This window comes from Polyodon spathula, chromosome 2 (genome assembly GCF_017654505.1).
Source record: "Polyodon spathula isolate WHYD16114869_AA chromosome 2, ASM1765450v1, whole genome shotgun sequence".
Classification (NCBI taxonomy): Eukaryota; Metazoa; Chordata; class Actinopteri; order Acipenseriformes; family Polyodontidae; genus Polyodon; species Polyodon spathula.
In genome coordinates, this window is record NC_054535.1 from 50,599,354 (window position 1) to 50,619,951 (window position 20,598).

General features: G+C 41.9%; 1 protein-coding gene across 4 annotated transcripts in view; it reads right to left on the bottom strand.

Annotated features, from left to right (window-relative positions):
• si:ch211-161h7.4 (centromere protein C) overlaps positions 1 to 20,598 on the bottom strand; it is a 73,705-nt gene that overhangs the window by 41,078 nt on the left and 12,029 nt on the right. For all 4 annotated transcript variants that reach the window (XR_005947237.1, XM_041224515.1, XM_041224524.1 and 1 more), the window contains exons 3-5: positions 19,139 to 19,206; positions 18,932 to 19,038; positions 6,005 to 6,068 (exon numbers count right to left, since the gene is read on the bottom strand). Coding sequence is in view for 3 of the 4 variants with exons in the window: in XM_041224524.1 (XP_041080458.1) it covers positions 6,005 to 6,068; positions 18,932 to 19,038; positions 19,139 to 19,206 (239 nt within the window). In the remaining variant the exon portion in view is untranslated. The remainder of the gene's footprint in view (positions 1 to 6,004; positions 6,069 to 18,931; positions 19,039 to 19,138; positions 19,207 to 20,598) is intronic.

Sequence of the window (20,598 nt, forward strand, 5' to 3'; positions counted from 1 at the left end):
GAATAATATCCGTCATAGGTGGCCAACACCACCAAGATCCTTTCAAAAATTGCCCCGCCATTAAGGCAGACTCAGAACTGTAGGCTTGGAATGCCATAAGATCCCCCGCGCCTCACTGAGCAGGTTGCAGCTCTTGGGCAGTTGCAGAGCCACAGCTGGCCGCTCAGGAGCTGCATCAGGGATGAAATCAGAGCATCCTGGGACAATGAGGGGCTACTAAGAGCACCTTGGCCTGGTCTGCCTGATTTTCTACAGACAGATGGAGCATGGTGAGCGGAGGGTAGGCATCTAACAGTTGCTTGTCTCTGGCTCCTCTTATGGAGAACTAGAGGGGACAGTGGGTCAATTCCTAGAAGGCAAAGATCTGTCTCTCCAGAACCTCTCCCAAATGAAGCTCACCTCCTTGGGTTGAAGCCTCTATTCTGAGATGCTGAGAACTCCCCAGGTGTACTGCCCACAGCGAGAGGAGGTTCTCTCGTGTCCAAAGAAAAAACTTGCAGGCCACGCGATGGAGACTGGTAGACATGAAGCCGCCTTGGTGGTATGCCACCACTGTTGTGTTGTCCTTACGGACATGCACATGTCTCCCTCAAACCTCCTACAAAAAATTCTGCAAGGCCAACAAAACTGCCTGCTACATTCATCTGGAGACCCTGCCAATGGGGGTTCCACACACCTTGACTTTCCACACAGCACCCCAGCCCAGGCTGGACACGTCCGTGACCTCCCTTCTGGTGACTCTGCCTAGCGCTACACGAGGCGTACATGGGCAGACCGTTTACAACAGGAGAGCGCCTTTAAACAGTGGCAAGCCACTGTCAATAGACGGTCGTGGTTCAACAGGGGCCAAAAAACCCTGCTGCTGAACTGGACCTAAAGAGACCCAAAGATAGGGTCCGAGAAGCTGCTTTTATTAAGCCTAGAAGTTTCTGGAACATCAATACGGTGAGCGCTGTGTTGAGCTGAAATAGCTATCAAAAAGTAATCATTCCTTGCACTCTGCACAAATAAGCAACTCGACCAAATAATTGAGTACTCTGAAGCCGCAGTCTCAATAGGGCCAGGATAGCTTCAAAATGCACTTAAAAAATGGCACAGGGAGCTAAAGAGAGGCCAAATGACATGACCTGGAACCTATACGCTGTTCCCGAAAAGCAAACCGCAGGTACTTCCTGTGTGCTGCTTTATGGGGGATGCGGAAATAGCCATGCAGATCATCCAGCTGATGTGGTGAGGGCCTGTGACTGTCAAAGAGAGAACAAAGCAAATAGGACTGGTAGGCTACCAGAATACTATTAAAGTTGCCCAGCCGTGCAGCTGTATAGGCACAAATGAGCAAAACCTCAAAGACCCGGGCAGATAGCGTCTGAAGACAAAAGTGCTACACTAGGCACCTGTACCAACGTGGCAATTAAGCTTCTCCGCATCATGCACCCTTTATAGGATGTCAATAGACAGAGGAAACAGAAGGAGCTGTAGCCGGTTGACCCCAAGATGACTTGATCTCAGAGAAAATCTGGGACCTCTTTTAGACCCTCCTGATTGGGGGGGGGGGGGGGGGGGGGGTTGGGGTGACATGGGAGAGACTGGTAGGCACATCAAAAATAGACTGCCTTGTCTCATCTTCTGTAGGCCAGGGCACTTGCAAGACTGCAGTGCTAGAAGCTCTGCCGACTGGGAGAGCTTAAGCAGAGGCGATGTGCTGTCTGACGCCACATCCTCAGGACGAGAACACTAGCTCTTGTTCGCCCACCTCCTCAAGGTAATCGTCGGATTCCGGGTCAGTGACTATAGAACCTGGTCAGTACAGTACCGGTGCAGTAACTTCGATCTCGGTTCAGTATGGTACATTACCGGGTTGGGAACGGAGTGGGTCGGTGACCTTGGAACTGGTACGGGTCAACCGGTTCAGTTACCGCGGGTAGCACTGTACAGGGTTATATCACTTTACTCAGAGAGAAGCAGCGGTTTCTTGTGTTTCACTCTTTGCTTGTTTGGTATTTCCCATTTCACAATTTTGCTATGATGAATAGGGAATTTCCAGATGAAGCATTTGATTCCCTAAACAGAATATATGAAATATTCTTTGACACAGATCGCTTAAAAACAGCTGCAAGTTTTTTACTCTGACAGGGAGCTACAAGGCAAGAGTGGCAAAACTGAGTGGCAACATCTGTTGCGGTACTACAAAGACCAGTCTTGATAAAGCTATGCACCAGCTTTACAAGCTCATTTCTTTAGTAATGACAATAGGTGCAACATCAGCTGGTGTGGAAAGGAGCTTCTTCACGTCTCAAGAGACAAAAAAGTTATGGCATAACCGTGTGATTGACCATTTCACATCTCAGAAGAAAAGGGCAGACTATTTACAAGTAAAGACAACTGTTAAACTGACAGCTTTAATCTTTTTTGCCGTAAAATAGTAATTTACTGTCCATAGAGTAGTATAGAAAATGTACTATACTGGGAATTCAATTCAGTCATTTTTACATACATTGATTGTTTTGAAACATATGGTGATGCGACATGCACTACACTTGCTCTCTATGCAAGATTGCATGTGGATTGTGACAATTTTGTGCTACCATTCTATTAACTATTTTGATACCGTAATTGTGTTTGCAAGTATGGAAGCTAGTATATTAATTATAATGTGTTTGTGTTTAGATTATGGCTTTATGTGGCTTGTGTGACTTGTTTGGGCATTGCTGTCATGGTCTACCACCAGATGTCATTTTTATTTTAAAAAGTTTTTCATGTTTTGTATTGCCAGTTTTCATTGCTTTGATTGTATGTTATATTTGTAGTTTAAAAAAGTGTTAAAAAAAAAAAACTTAGGAAAACAAGTATTAACTCAAAGTTTCGTAATTACAAGGTGAACACACCACATTGTACCTCCTCTGTGTCAAGTGACCAGCTGCCACTGCTCTGTGTGCATCTGTTGCTTCCGCTGTGGTACAGTTTGCAGTTATTTTACATTTTTGTTTGCTTACATATTATTCTGATACAACATGTTGTCCATGTTTGATGCCTTTCTGTAGTGTCAGTCATCCAGAAGTACATTTTTGCATTTAGAAAATGATTAAAGGAAGTGTTAAGAATCTCGTTTCCATGGTTTTCCAGAACTGGTAAATGTCGCCTTTCATTTCACTGACAATTTCATAGTAAGCATAGTATTCACGCTGTGCTACACAGTTGTCTTCAAAACAGTAGAACGACCTCAAACAATTCTCTCAGCTATGCAGAGATACGTCGCTTAATTTGGGTCAAAGACCTGACAGGAAATGAAAAATGCAGCTGCAGGCTGGCAAAATCAGGCAGTAAAGTTGCACTGCATGTAGATTTTTTTTTTTTTTTTTTTTTTTTTCAGGGTTGTCAATTGATTTAAAGTGTGAACGGCTACATTGCAAAGTAAGGTTAAAAGGTGGAATTTCAAGTTGTGTTGGTAAAGTTAAATGTTCTCTACTAAAATCACGGAATCCGTGACCACTGTGACTTAATCCCATCCTTACTGATAAGCAACCAAATAAACGCACGATTGATAATGATAGCAAGGCGACATTTGCTCAGCAGTTTCTGAAGGATTCCTAAACTGGTTACTAAGCAGCCTGGCTCAGAGCTTTTAGTAGGCGAGTTAAAATGTCAGAATAAATACAGTATTTAGAACAATTAATTTATTAAAAAAATAAACAGGAAATTACACTCATGGTATTGAAATAATATTTCATAAATGTTCATGAAGTATCCATCATGTATTTATTTATTAATTTATCTATTTATTTAAATACAAAATCATAGTATGTAACCCCTTTGACATAGCGTCATAGCAGAGCCACCAAAACAGTAGCTGTTACGGAGCAAATCGTAGCACTTGGCATCTCTGCTTTAATTATAGTAAATGTGTTTTCACATAATTAAACTTGAATACACAAGCCAAGATAAAATATCCTGTCAAAAACTTTAGTCTTTTGGTACACTTAGTGGCATTCATAACCAATATTTCTCAAAATATATATCCAAGTCAGCAGTTCTCAAACTGTAAAGTGGGTTGCAAGTGCCTTTAAATGGGTTGCAAATAAATTTTAAAAAACAGGACATCACTGTGCAATGTCAAAAAACAGGAAATCACTGTGTAATAAACAAGTTCATTCTACCAGCTATTTTCATTTCAGAAACAGGAACGTACTTTAAAAAAAAAAAAATTACTTGGTACATTGTGGATTTTACATGTGTGTTCTAATTTAACTCAAGACAGTTTGCATGAGTCAAAGAAGAAATAACCCTATCCCTCTGGTGGTTTACATGGGCTCTGTATATTTCACTCGAGAGCAGCTGTCTACCCGACGTCATGCAAATGAAGGGAAAAGGATGGAGCTCAAATGCAAATTAGTCATGCGCACAGCTTTCGTGCTGTTTCGCATGGAAATGCCAGAAAAGGTGGTTTACATGCGCAGACAGCATTAACACAAGATAATCTCGAAATCACAAAATCCATGGTCATGTGCCATGTGACATCGTTTTAATGAAACTGTTTAAAGGTGCAGTGTTAAATTGGTATAATAAAGCTGTGGTTTGTAAATGCCTTGTGTCTGATTGTTTAATACTTTGTTTTACTGATCTTACCCAAATAGTTTTTCAAGTCACTGTTGGGGTAGCCTGTCGTTAGCAGTGAATAGAATTTAATACTTTATCTCCCGTTTCATTAATTGAAGATAACTGGATAATTAACTCAGAGGTGTATAAAATGAAGCTGTCCAACCCAGATACTGCAGATCACCTTCCACATATGCTCCCAAGGCTGTCTGGATTAGAAGCAGTCGACGTTTTCATGTGAAATGCGGGTTTCTATGTGAAAATGGGCATGAATTTCCCGTGTTTTGCATCATGCTCATGGCCAAATGAGATTTACCCTATCCCTCTCTGTGGCACGTGCACACGCATTACTAATTCACATGCCAATAGCAACACATGTAAATTCAGCCAATGAGTCATTCGCTCTGCCAGCCTGTGTCTGGACTGGTTACTTAGCAACCAATGACGGTTTTTTTGCATGTCAGCCAATCAGTGGAATTCTCACAAGTCGACAGAAAGGTTGAAGGAAGTTATTGTAATAAAAGTTATTGTAATAGAAACTAGTATCACCCATAAATATTTTAAAAGACACTTTTTTGAAGAAAACTGGTAGAAACAGGAGTAATAAAGGGGAGTCCAGATGCACTGCAAGCAAAAGAAGTGCCGAAAGCAAGGTTCTGAACCCAAGAACATGATCTAAAATATTTGGAGTTGGATTTTACTTGGGCTGGTTGTGCTGGCAAAGGAGAGCTAACACCACTGAAAATGTTGCAGCACTTGCAGGCAAAGCACAGTTCTCTTCAAGGAAGGCTCTCCACGCATTGTACACCATGTCACACTGAACAGCCAAAGCTGGTAAGCCCCACACAATTGGAGACGCATTTTTTCTACCGAGCGGCAAACAAATGGTTTCCATTATGTTGGTGAGGAAAATGCAGCCAGTCATCTTGATTTGATTCCCATCTAACGACACTGTTGCCAGGCATATTCATAGTATGTCTATTGATGTGTACCAGAACATGCTCTTCAAGGTAAAGCAAACCATGGCAGTTGGGGAAACAGTTTCTTTAATGGTTGACTTTTTAGATGAGAATGCCTTGCCAAAGACTTGCAGCCCATCACCACCAGCCACCAGGACAGCATTCAGCTGCAGTCATTTCTTCAATAAAGGGATTTCTAATCGACCCCTTTATTTTCTGATCCCTGCCAGGAAAGTACTCGCAGAACTTCAAAAGTGCTAACTTTGCCACTTGCAGCTGCCTTGAAACATTTATCAATACTAACTATTCTACAATAACACAGGGTAGTGGTTGCCGGTAGTACTTCTTTGTTGTTGTTGATGGGGGTTGCAATGCAATGAATCACTGATCCAAGTGCTATGTTGAATAAGGGCTTGTATTTGTTATTTATTTTATGTATTTTTTAAACTTACCTTCTCCAAAGAGCGCCTTTGGTAGTACAGTCTTTTTCATATTTTCATTTCCTGAAGCGGGTTTCTAAAAAAATCAAATCCAACAGTGAATGATTTTTGGAGCAAATGCCAACCAAAACATACCATTTGTTGATTAGGTAGGGTGTGGATAACCAAAGTGATGAATAACACTAACACTGGTATCTTTAGTGGTCAAATAATGAAAAAAGTGTCTTCAATTTGCATTAGTGAATTGGAACACTTCACTGTATGCTTTTTTGTAAGCAAGCTGAATACCACATCACATACATAAATAAAACGTTAAAGCAATCAACCTAAAAAAGCAAATTGTAAATTATGTTTCAGTTGCTGGATCAGTGGCAAAGGCTAGTTGTCTCACAAAGATGACATTAACGGAACAGCTGCTCAGGATTTTAAACAGCAGGCAAACAGAACAAACAAGACTGCACCATAAACATGAAACACACGATAAACTATGTACACATCACTGCCTGATAAAAACACCAGAAAAAATACATGTATTTTTATATTCCACATTTACTGATCATTGTAATCAGGCTGTCAATAATAAAGTTTAAAAGTTAAGGTTTATTTATATAGCACCTCACACAGTGTGCTTACAATACAATAAAAAAAACAACAATACAGAATTAAACAATTTTTACAGCAAAACTGGTAACGTTAATAAAAAGTAAGCAAAAACTTGGTTTAAAAACAGAAACTGTGAACAAGCTTAAAATAGACATACAAAGAAAAAATATCAGGATTCAAAAGCTAATTTAAAAGAGTTTTTAACCTTGACTTAAACATTAAGTCACTCTGCTTCTCTGATGTCGGATGGCAATCTATTCCACAATCTTGATGAGTTATAGCTAAAAGCTCTTTCGCCCTTTCTCTTGGTCTTAATCTTTGGAACAATCAACGACCCGAGTCGGTTGAAATTAGAGCACGGACAACTGCATATGGGCACAGAAGCTCTTTTAGAGAGTCAGGAGCCAGACCATGGAACGCCTTGTAAATCAGCAGCAAGACTTTAAAATCAATTCTACAACGTATAGGAAGCCAGTGAAGTGCAGCCAATACTGGAGTTACATGGTCTTTTTTCTTTGTTCTATTTAGCAATAGATTTTCAATTTTCCCTTTCCAGTCAAAAAGACGTCAAGCACAGGTCTCTAGTTGTTTTTTCTCTGGAAAAAGCAAAGAAAAACCTTTCAATGGCTGAGTGAAAGGCGGCATGTCTGAGCAAGACACATAGCCCCTGCACTACAGAGAGATAACACGGACACAAACAAAGACGACAGCTGCTTCCGCATCCAGCGCTCAAAAAGAATATCACAGACATTTGCAGAGCTTTTTGATATGTTATAGTAATAAAATAATGACTTGGATCGCATTATTAAGGAGTTTGGTATTAAAATGAGTGATCAGGAAAGGACTTATCAGTATGCACATTTATGAAGAGGTATGTAAAATACTGCAAACAAGGGGTGGGGCTTGGCTGGAGTGTCCTTTTGCAATTCAGTGCATTTAAAACTGGTTTTACTCTGAAAAAAATTTAAAAACAGTGCATGTAAAATAAACAGCGTGTGTGAAAATAAATTGGACCTGATGCGCCTGACAAGCGCTGAATAAATGGACCGCAAAGGGTCAAATCAACTCTCATTATCCACCTGTTCTCTCTTGCTGTCCATGCTCAAGCCTGATTGATACCTGCTATTAGCTGCTGTGTTGCTGCTACTATTTCACGTATTATGTTATTATCATGTATTATGCACTTTCCATTGTATTTAATTATGCTTTTTTTTTTTTACTTATATCATGTATTCTCTGTATTTAAAGTATTATGGGTTTTCTTGTTACTGTAGCATCAGAGTGGGTCATAATATAAGTAACAGAATTTAAATATACAGCGGGGAATGTTAAACCATTTTGTGTCTTCTTGGTTTCTGGTCACAAAATCTCCCACTGACAAAGAATGCTTTTAAAAAGAGTCGTAAACTAAATATTGGACACATAGCTTATCTTCGCGATCGCGGAATGACTTTTTCGGCGCCGTAACCCAGACAGTTCTGGGAGCTTTGACACCTAAGACAGGAACCAGTCCATCACATAAATCGAGCCGACAGGGGGCAGAATAGCAGACCAACGAAAACAAGGGGCCACGTCAGAATGAGAACAACCAATGAAAAACACTACACGTGGACTCAGGCACCGCCCAAAATAACCAAACTATCTAATCACAGGGGTAAAAAGAACTTACAAAAAGTATGAGTGCGGCACTCAAACGGGGCTCCCAACTCGAAATCCAAGGTTCTGGTATAGAAACCAGTCTTTGAACTGTGAAAATCTGGAGATCCAGCCTGCAACCAGCTGGAAAAGATATACAGTTTTCAGACACTCTTAATACGAGATAACTACTCTAGTGTTTGCCTTGGTGTGGGAGTCCGCTGCATAAAATGTCTACAATCCTAAAGTACCTGTAATCAAATCTTTAACTTAGCCCCAGTTGATCAAAGGAGAAAGAGTTGGATGAACATTTGAAGTCACAGTTTTATGCTATACAAAGAATCTCAGAAATTGTGATTCAGATCCTGTGTCTGACTCATCATCTCAAGGGAGGCCAAGCTTCTGTGCAGCAAACCAACTTGTATTTCTTAGATTTCAGTGGGAGTCTACACTGCTCAGCTTGAATTGGCTGTTCTTTTTTCACGTACTATGCATGAACACTAATAACAGACTGACAACTGTTTCTTCATGCATACCAGTTTTTGAGAATGAACTCTGCTACACAAACAATGGCAGCAGTGGGGAAAAGAAAAAGAAAAGCGCAAGAAGAGTTTAAAGTTTTAAAGACCAAATGGACAGGAAATAAATTGTAATTGAGAAGGAAGGCAAACCTCTCTGTCTTCTGTGAAAACAGTCCACTGGATTCATGAAATACGTTAAATGCCACTACAAAACAAAACACGCATCTTATGATCAATACGTAGGTGAGCGGTGTTGAGGCGGTGGGTATAGCATTGTTTATTTGCGATAACTCAACCCTAGCCAGAGACAACTTACTGACTGGAATGTAAATTACCCACGCCTCAATAGTAAATTGAGCGTAGATTAAAAGGAGCCTAAAAACGCCTTTTTATTCCACCCCACATACCGTGTGTACAAATGGTAATGACAATAGATTGTTAGTTACTAAAAACATGAATACATATTAATGATTTCATTTTACAATTTACTGGATTGGCTGCTACTGTCTTTGGCATTGTTAATAAATGCAAAGCTATATTTTTGTATGCATTAAAATGGACCTTTAATCAACTATAAAAATAGTTCTACAATTGCAAGACCGATAATCCACACATCATATAAACAGTAAGTACTTGAAATAATTAGCAAGGTTTTTTTTTATTTTTTTTTTTTTTTTTTTTTTTTTTTTTTTAAAGTTTTATAGTATATATAGAGCAGGGTTTTTTTTGTTTCGCAGTGTCATGTGTGCTTGCTGAGCGGGGCTAACTTATAAGACTGTAAAGACAAGTAGCTACTGTAACAGCATCAAAATATATATATGTTTTTTTTAATTTCTTAGTTTTACTTATATATTGTTATTTTAGATTTTTTTTTTTCCTTTTTTGAACTTGTTTCTCCTCAGGAGATTGACTGGGGCAAATATTGAATATTTATTAGATAGCTATGCATTTTATTATTTGTTTACTTTTCCTATGCTTTAGGATGAAGATTCATGATCGCTGTAGTCATTATTATTATTATTATGCTGCTGCTATGTATTTTACTATTAGTTTACTTTGTGTGTATGTGTAAAGGACTGAAGTTATTTAGCTGTAGTTAATAATAATAATATTTAGCTATGTATTTTATAATTAGTTTAACTTTTTTTATTATTTATTTATTTTCTTTGTGTGTGAAAATGGATAGACAATCATTATTATTATTGGGTATTTATTTTAACGCTATTGGAGTGTATGCCAGGATATGGATGGAGACAAGAATCAGTTCCCGCATCTGATTCAGTCACTGAAGAGGAGGGCAGCCCTGAGTGAGGAGATCGAGATCCTACTTGTGGAAGACCAAGAAGGCATGGACGCCACGGAGGAGGACCTCCTTGATGAAGAGCTGCTGCTGCAGGAGGATGATGATCTGGAGGAGCCCCAGCCCAGCATTGCAGGGTAAGTATACAACACGACAGTACACATTGGTATCCTGTTCTGCAAGTGTTTTTCTTTCCCCCAATTTCCCTTTGCAGCTGTTCCCTCCTACTTTTTGCATATACCTGATCTCTGGACACACTTCTTACTAATTAATTATTTTTTGGTGAATTGCTTCTGTTTTACAGCTCCTGCGTATCCTTTCATGAAGAAAACGTCATCACTGCATGCCTCCCTCTGTAGCTTCTATACCTTCAGTTTCCTTTGTTTATAATCCACTGCATGCTCCTAATACCTCGCTTTCTCCTTACTGCATGTTGCATCACTGTTTCCTTAATGCGTGTTGCCTCACTGTTCTCTTACTGCATGTTTCCTCGCCGTTTCCTTATTGCATGTTTGCTCCGTTTCATCTTTCTGTAAAGGCAATTTACTGTCAATAGTTTACCGATCATTATCTTGTATAAAATGTATAAAACGTTATTTGTTGTGTTATACAATATAAATATTTTGCAATAAAAGCTTTTCAGTCTGATTTTTTTATTTCAGAGGTTGATTTTTCTAAAATGCTACGCATTCTAAAACCCTGTCTAGCTCTGGAGCTGTACAAGATATTTCAATTCTGACTTCAGATTTGAAATCCTTGAGGAATTTTTTTTTTTATATAAAACTTGAGGTTGAAAAATCAGTAGTTTTTTATTTTTCGATAATTTTTGGGGAGGTGTAGCTCATATGACAAATATAATAGATCCCCCAACAATAAATGACATCACTGGAAATATCCACCTAATACCTTTCTGTAAACATACTGGGGTTTAATTTCTGATTCAAGGTTCCAAAACTAGAAGCCCTTAAACACAAAGTGTTCATATTCATGACCAAATATGGTCAACTCCTTGTAGGCCGCAAAGGGTTAAAAGCAATTAGAAGGAGCACTGTATCAGTCTATCATTTGTAGTGTTAGTATGGTCATAATACCATTCTGTTTTTTTTTTTTTTTTTTTTCAAATTAACAGAATTGGAATATAGAGAGGGGGGTCCTAAGCCATTTTCTGTTTCTGCTTGGTTTTCTTGTCACAAACTCCGCCACTGACAATGAATGCTTTTAAAAAGAGTTGTAAACTAAATACTGCACAAGTGGTTTATCTTCATCGCTGAATAAATCCTTTTCCGCCCGGCCTGTCTTCCAAGAGGGTACAAACCAGACTGTTTTGAATGTTTTGACACCTTGGACAGAAAGCAGTCCACCTCAAATACAGCAGACAGGGGCAAAACAGCAGACCATTTGAGAACACTGGGCCATCTCACAACGAAAATAGCCATGGGAAAACTCCATGTGGACTCAGGTACAGCCCCAAATAAGCAAACAATCCAATCACTGGGGTGAAGAGAGTACAAAAGGACTAGCGCAACTTTCATTCAGGGCTCCCTGACACACAAGAACAAGGCTTTGAACTTTGACAAGCTGAAGACGCGCAGCCTGCGATTAGCTTGAACAAAGATCGTTTTCAGAAACTCATACGGGATTACAATCCCAGTGTTTGCCTTGGTTTGCATATGATTACAACTTAAAATTAGTCCAAATACAAATATACATTGCACACTACACATTCTACCAAACAGTAAAAGTGGAACAGTTGTACGTCTGTCTAATGTAGTTATTCACTTCAATTCAGCCCACTAAGATTTCAGTTTACAAAACTTTCCTTATTTTGAAAACTCAGTGTTGACAGGTATGCAAATAAATATACTTTTGAAAGGTACTTGAAAATTTGCAATCCTTGGTTACATTTCAGCCCACAGTCGCCTTGCTATGCAGTCCTCTACTCTAAACTTTGGGCACCCCTGCTTTAATGTTTGCAGGATAGCAGGGATGTCAGCGCACACTGCCACTATTGGCATTGTCAAAGGATAGCCATCACGTTTTACAGGCCTCCTTTAATCTCTAATCTCGCCTAAAAGCCATTTTCCAGTCATCAAACCGGCTCCATCTGTGGCCAAGCCTTTTTGGTTCTTCAAAGGAATCCAATGCTACCAACTGCTGCTTGACAAAGCAGCTGCACTAGCAGCATCAGCCTTCTCCAGCACATTCAGCACAGATACAAACTTACACTCCATCTCCTCTTTGTTGACATCAAAATACTGGACGAAGACCACCATTTGCTCTTCATTGATTATATCTGCTACATTATCTACCAGTAGGCCTTAAAGTGAGCAGCTGACGATTCTTCCTGCAGCTTATCACACATCTGATCTCTAAGGGTAAGAAATATTTCTGAGTGATCCACATGACCTGTGCTGAAAATACTTGAGCTCTTGAAGGCCTAAAAAGTTCCAAAAGGTCAAGAAAGGTAATTTTTTCTGTTAGCAATACACTCCTTTGCTAACCAGGACACTACTGTGAATGCCTTTTCTAGCACTTAAAACTTGGTTGATTCTTTTTCATCAAGTCAGACGCAGGAACGAATTTCAAACTGGAGGTGCTAAAAAATGAAAGGGGGGGAAAGAGGGCAACTTCATGTGGTATTTAAATATACAAAATTGTAATTTTTTGTGCATTTTACCATCAAAAATGCACAGACCAAGGGAGTTTCATAAGGAATAAGAGACAGTGTCACAAAGTGAAAAAAATCAGAAACAAGTCTAAAAATGTACATTATGTAAGATTCAAAGCAACAAGACAATGGATTAACTATGTTGCAAATCAGATGTTGCATAAATAAAATGCAACAACATTCTAATGTAGCGTATAAGACAGTCAAAATCAGGTAATTTGCTGGATAGTAAAATGCAGTTTAAACTTGTTTTTGAAAGTTGCAAATTAAAGTTTTTTATTTTCTCCCCCCCCTTTTTCCTTAAGGGCCTCTGCGATACGATCAACCAATCGAATATCTGCATTTTCTCTGTGGTAGCCCAATAATAAGTTAGCTGGGTGGGACAAACCGTGTTTCAGTTGTAAGCACTGACAGTAAGTTTAACCAAAAGGTCAGTCATATTGTAAAGCCAAGTTTTACGCAGCTGTCCAAACACAAGCAAGCAGAGTCCGTTCACAGTATTCTGCAGGAAAATTGAAGGCGAGTGAGTAGCCAGTGGGAAAGTGAAAGATCTGACAGATGTCCAATCATTCATGAGCAGAGGTGTTAATATGCTGGGTAAGCACTGAATTTTGCAAACTATTAGAGAAAAATAATACATTTCAGTATTCAGAATTTCATTTTGTAAATATTTTTTAATTTCACCAGACAAGGGAAACACGTAGTAGATTTAACTACAAATCCACTTTCACTGCACAATTGTAATGAGATGACCGATCTTTAAAACAGAGTAGTGTTAAATAGTGAGACGCTACCTATCGTCTTATTTTAGTTTATTCGTGGCTATCTTGTAAACATGCTATTTAAAATTATCTGCATTGTGTATTTTATATAAATATAACATTATACTCCCTGTTTGTTAAACTGAGTAGAATATATACTATTAAAAATCGAACAAATATGATCCCATGGATTAGCAATAAAAGCCAATGCCTGGCTTCAGCGCAGGGGGTTATGTCCGCGCAGTGCTTTATATATCCATCCTAAGCAAAATTACACAATAGCCTACACTTTGGCCTTGACTTCAGTTTAGTAGCCTTGGTGTCCTCTAAATATTTATTGAACTGAAAGCCATTTTGGCCTTGCCCTTTTTGTTGCCAATTTACATTTTGTCATTACAAAATGATTTACTCTTAAAAGTTTGATACAACTGACTATTGGGGAGGCTGTCTATAAGCATATTTATTTGGGATAACTCAACCTCAGCCAGAGACAACTACAGCCGTGCACCACCCCCTCCCCTCCGCTGTGCCCCCTACCACCTTGAGAGTGCCACATACTTTAAAACTAATTGAAAAACCTGTTATTGTCACGACAACATGAAAAAATGATAATCATTTGATTTTACATTTTACAATTTTTTGTATGCATTACACTGACTTAACAACAGTACTGTAATAAATTATTTGTTACTTCAAATGTATTGAATAGAGTGTCATTGTAACTGGCAACAGGAATACATGTTAATGTCATTGGTTAATGTTTTTGCAAGTTATTCAAATGGCTGTTATTGTCACTGACAGAGGGAATAAATGCTAAGAATTGGCTAGCTGTGGGAAAGAAACCCAGAAAGGGCTGCTAAGAGTGGCAAGGCACAGACTAATCTTTTAAACTTAACGTGTTAAATTTTTTGTAAATTAGCAAAGTCGTCGTACTGCTTTCTTAATACATGAACCTGACATTTAAATGAGTGAACCAAGTACTTTGAAAGAAAGGGCTTCCACACAGGTGTGACTCATGCGTTAAGCAAATAACATCCCAGCATGCTTAAGGTCATGTATAAAAATGCTGGACAGGCCTGGTTGCCTATAATTATGGCTAGCATGGCTGCAAGAGGAGACCTCAGTGACTTTTAAAGAAGGATGATTGTTGGGGCGCATTTGGCAGGAGCTTCAGTGACCAAGACAGCTCAACTTGCTGATGTTTCACGAGCAACGGTGTCTAAGGTGATGTCGGCATGGAACTCTAAGGGAAAGACATCATCAGCAAAGGGCAACAGTGGGCGGAAGCGCATACTCCAGGATCGTGATATCCGTGCATTAAAATTAGAAGTGCAAGGCAAAACAGGCAAGCAACAGCCGATCAATTGATTGCAAATTTCAACCTGGGTCGCGAGCAGACAGTTTCATCAAAAATGGTCTGCCGAATACTCCACAGAGCGGGATACCAGTCGGGTTGCAGTGCAAACCACTCATCACACCTGGCAATGCAGTTTGTGAGTCTAGTTGTGCAAAGATCACAGGCAATAGACTGCCAAGCAGTGCAGAAATGCGATATGGTCAGATGAATTATGCTTCACCATGTTCAACAAATAGACGAGTGAAAATGTGGCACCAACCTAAAGAACTCTACAGCCCTGAATGCTTGGTTCCAACAGTGAAGGACTCTGGTGGGTCCGTAATATGTTGTGGGGCGCATTTACCTGGCATAGTTTGGGTGCACTCATTCCCTTAGAAGGCAAGGTCAATGCTAATCGCTGCTTAATGGTACTGAGTGATCATCTTCAGTGATTGCTGGCCCAGTGCCTACAACAGAGGCAGAGCCACGTTACTCCTTCTTTCAGCCCCATGGACATGGCTCCTCGACACCAACCCTTCCCTGCTTTCCAGGATTTTATGGAGGTGTGCTCCTCCTGGGACCACTGTTCTCAACTGGCTTTGCTGGAGGGGGCAGAGAAGCTAGGCCTGGCGGGGGCTCCACCGGTGGGAGGTATGCCCAGGGCCTTATGAGCCCGAGCCTGCAATGCAGGGTTATGGAGACACACGTCCAGAGGTCATACATGGCGGGGACCCCAGAGTACCCGCTTGGCCAATACACCCAGTATGCTGGTTGCATACATGGATGGTATTTTGCATGACACCCCGCTCCCAGAGCCGGTGGCCACGGAGTTGTGGTTACTGTCACGTACGTTGCTCCAGATATCCGGCCTACTGGGGTAGGCCTAGTGGTCGCGCGCAGACAGCTCTGGCCGTCGCAGGCGCGGATGCCTGATGCTAATAAGGCTGCGCCTATATCGCCATGCCACACATTCGGTCTGGCAGTCGAGGAGATCTGCAGCAGTCTCTTCAGGAATGCAAGGCGTCTAGGCAGATAACCGAGTTGCTCCCTCCCCCCGCTCCAGCACAGGGTAGGTCGAACTGCTGGCACACACCCCCAACACGGACAGTCACCCGCCCCGCTGGGTGACCTCAGGCGGGGGACAGGAATCACTCGCCATGTGGAGGGCACGGTCGTGGCCAGTCCACGCAGCAGCACCAGCAGGGCCCCTGAGGGTTTTGTAGCCTCAGACCCAGTTTACAGCACAACAGCTGCACTACTGGCGCGCTTGCACCTCCAATGTGTGGGTGCTTGCAACCGTACAATACCAGTTACGTGCATCAGGTTTCGCTTGGGACCCCCCTCCTTTTTGTGGCATCACAACTATGTACGTGACAGATCCGCTTCAGGCCTCGGTGCTCCAGAACGAAGTGGCAGTCTTGTAGACCCCACCTCTCCAGCAGAGGGGTTCTACTTGAGATACTTTCTGTTGCCGAAGGAAGGTGGCTTTCACCCCATCCTTGACCTACGATTCCTCAACCAGTTTGAAACAGAGGAGGTTCAAAATGCTGACTCAGTCACACTCCAGTCTGTCCGGCCGGGCGACTGGTTTACCATGGTGGACTTGCGGGACGCGTATTTTCACGTCCCCATTTGTCAACAGCCCTGGTCGGGCAGTTGGATGTCCCTGCATATTAATATGATGGAGCTGAAGGCGGTGTTCCTTGCCCTCCAGCGCTTCGTACCCGTAGTGCGGAACAAGCACGTGTTGATCCGTACAGATAACACATCAGTGGTGGCGTATGTCAACCACCAGGGTGGCCTTCAGTCCCCAGGGTTACATCGCCTAGTCTTCACTCTCCTGAATGGGCACAACGGAACTTGCAGTCCCTTTGGGCGACACACGTTCCAGGCGTGGAGAATCGGGCTGCAGACCTCATCTCGAGGGACGGCCTGCATCCGTCGGAGTGGCGCTCCATCCTCAGGTGTTGGAGCACGTTTGTGAATGGTCTGGAAAGGCGCAGGTCGATCTGTTCACCTCGTCGGAGAAGACACATTGCCCCTTGTGGAACTCCCTCCACCGCAGTTCACTCTGCGTCGACGCCCTAGCCCACGTTTCGCCCACAACGCTCTTTTACATGTTCCCCCGCCTCTGCCATTACTCCCAGCCTTTCTCAAAGGTCCAAGTGGCCCAGGAGAATCTGGATCTCAACCGTGTGCCAGCTATGAACGGCCCACCCTGGGAGATCCCGCTTCGCCGGGATCTTCTCAGTCAGACGAGAGGCACGCTTTGGCACCCGGAGGCGGGCAGGCTCCAGTTACGGGTCTGGCCCCTGAAAGGGACCACTGGTCAGCCTTAGGGCTGTCAGACACGGTTGTGGGTACACTGCAGAATGCTAGGGTGCATTCCACTCGGTCGCTGTGTGCCTATTAAGTGTAAGTATTTCCAAGATTGGTGACATACATAACGGTCATGATAGGAAGTTGAATTTTCTCTGCCCAGTTCGGGCATTGAGATGTTATGTGGATAAGACGAGAGCGCTGCGTCAGTCTGACCAGCTCTTTGTCTGCCACGGGACCCTGGAACAGCCCCTTTCGAAGCAGCAACTGTCACATTAGATTGCGGACAGTCTCGGCTGTGTATGATGGTGCTGGCTTACCCCCCACCTGCGCGGGTAGCCGCACATTTCACGAGTGGTGTGGCTACGTCATGGGCCCTCTTCAGGAGGTGCCTCCATGACTGAGATCTGTGATGCAGCTATCTGGGCTACCCTGCATACTTTTTCCAGGTTCGATCGTCTGAATGCAATAGATCCCTCATTGCCCTCAATGTTGCACACTCGCACCGCTGACCTTGGTCAGGCAGGCCTAAGGCGTCCCTCGTATGCTGCCATTCTTTTCTCCCACGCGATGGCGCTGGTACTTGTTTTCCCATAACTGTTTTGGTGGCCATCTTTGAATTGAAAGGGAACATTAGTTTACCTACCGTAAACCTGGTTCCCTAAAAGAGAATATGGCCACCAACCGCAAGCTCGCGTCAGTCGTCATCACGGTTTCATCGCGAAGAGAGCGAGTCTGCTGTTAATCACTAATTGACTGATTGTGTTCACTGCTAAATAAAAAGCAAATTAGTACAAATTATATTCAACTGTGTTTTGTGCGACGGGGAGGGTGAAGCAGATCCACGATTTTGTCCTTTGGAATTTTTTTTTTATTATTATTTATTTTTAATTCCACACCCCTGCTTGCTATGCAGACCTCTGATCTGTAAAATTTGGGCATCTTGATTTAACCCTTTGAGTACATTTTGCAACTTTAAACTTGAATTACTGAGCCTACAAAACCCCTGATCGCATAATATTGTAACACCAGGTTTCTGTAACACCTTTTATTGGTCCCTTGCACCCTCTGCCAGATAGTGACTGAATTGCATATAACTATCCCAGTCACAAAAATATCAACAGTGTTTGTAAACTGGTGAAAATCGCTCGGTGTAAAAGTATTGATAATAGTAATGAATTCAGATTCCGATTTAAATTCAAATACATACAATTCTTCCACTGAATCGGGTATCAGTGAGTGTGTCAGTGAAGACATAAGCGAAGAATATTTACCATCAACATCAAGTGACAGCGCCAAGCTCTATGCATTGATCCATGCTTCAAGGAGAACCATACACCGAAGCATTACACACTCACTCCCACAAACTGTTTACCCGAATGTGAATTATTCATGTGTCTCTCTCTCTCTCTCTCTCTCTCTCTCTCTCTCTAGTTCAGCCTTTGTTTTTTTGTTAGGACGTGTTGTTGTGGTTGTTCCACCCTGCTGTTTACTGCCTACACGTTATTTTTTTAGTCAAAACTTTTCCTTATGACTAAATAAATATATATTTATTGGTTTTATTTAAGGTAAAAATGTCTGTATTTCGTCAGTATTCATTACAAACATAGCTTTCACCTGGTTTGTGCACTGTACTCGTAATAATCAAGCAATTGCAGTAAACAGCAAAAAACACACACCTCACGCCCGTAGGACCGGCAGTGCATTTAAGAATTCACTACTCAAAGGGTTAAACAGTTCCCTCTAATAATTAAACTTTATGCACTGTATATACACACAATACAAAAAGTACATACCTTATTTCCCATTTCTCTTCGTGAAGGTGAATCTCTATTTTTCGGAGTTGAGCTGTTCTTAGGAATTAGAGAACCCAGAGTATGATCATTTATGTTATGTGGAGAATCTGCAGAGGTAAAACAAACAATGCATTCAAAATTCATGACATCCATTTGTTCTAGAAGACCAAAAAGAAGACAGTTGTTATTTTTCTCTCTAAAGCTCACCTAAGTGATCAAAAAAATCTTCCACAAGATCCATTACATCTTCTCCTAGCTTTGGAACAGCTGGTTGTCTGGAAAAGAAAATTAAAAGGATCAACAGATGTACTTCTACTTAATAAAAAATACATTTGTACCCAGGAGTCATGGTGACTAAATTTGCAGAAAGGAAATCACATCACCAAACCAGAAAAATCAGTACAGTGGTAAAGTGATCACTGTATCACCCTACATAAATGATGTACATGGTAGATAATATTCGTGTTCTGCCATATTTCATGATTTCAAAAGACATGTCCATACCAATTTGTAACAGCACTGCCTTATAACAAGGGACCAGAAGAAATCATTACACACACTGTTGTAGGAGTGCAACAATCTCCCAGTACACAGTCAGTACAGGATCAATTACTGGGAGGCAAAGAGCTCTATCTCTGCTCTCCTGAACTCCCAAATGAGGCCTACCATCTTGGGGTGAAGCCTCCACAGTAGTGCTGTCCGTATGGATAAGCACATGTCTCCTTTGAACCTCCTGCAAAAAATTCTGTAAGGCAAGATAAACTGCCTGCACCTCTAAAAAACCTAATGTGGAGACCTGCCAAAGGGAGGTGCCATACCCCCAGTGCCCCCTGCCATAATACATAGTGCCTCAGCCAAGGCTGGACGAGTCCATGGTGATTAACTCCTTTCTGGAGACTCTGCCCAGTGCTACATCTAGACATAAATGGGCAGACTGCTTCCACCAAGAGAGCTCCTTAAGACAGTGGCGAGACACTGTCAACAAGCAGCCACAGTTCAACGCAGACTGAAAAAACCTGCTGATGAACCAAGCTTGGCAAGGGCACATGCACAGGAGACGCAATGGAAGGGTCTGGGCAGCTGCTGCCATCAAGCACAGAAGTCTCTGGAACATCATTACTGCAAGCACTCTGTTGAGCTGAAAAAGCTCTAAACAGCAGCTATTCTCTACACTGTTGTCCGACAGAGTGGACAACCTGGAGTCCAAGCACAATCTAGATAGGAAGCTGTCTGCGAAGGTGTGAGCCTCTGCCCGAGCTAGAGACTGGGCACAAATGAGCCAGTCGTCCAGGTAACTGAGCACTCTAATGCCACCAAGTCTCAATGGGGCAAGGATAGCTTCTATGCACTTTGCAAAGACACAGGGAGCTAGGAGAGGCAAAATGGCAGGACAAGGAACTCATATGCTGTTCCTTGAAAAGCTAACCGCAGGTACCTTCTGTGCCCTGGTCTTATGGGGATGTGGAAATACACGTCCTTGAGGTCTACCATGGTGAACCAGTCGCCTGGTCTGATTGATTGCAACCTGAGACAATACTGCAGCATCTCGTGGGTCAATGACTAATGTTGTAGTCACGCCCTAAAGGGAGGGGGACCATGCCTGAATTGCAGAGAACCGCCGGTCTGAACAGTACTAAGCACCCAAATGTCTGTGGCGCACTGACGCC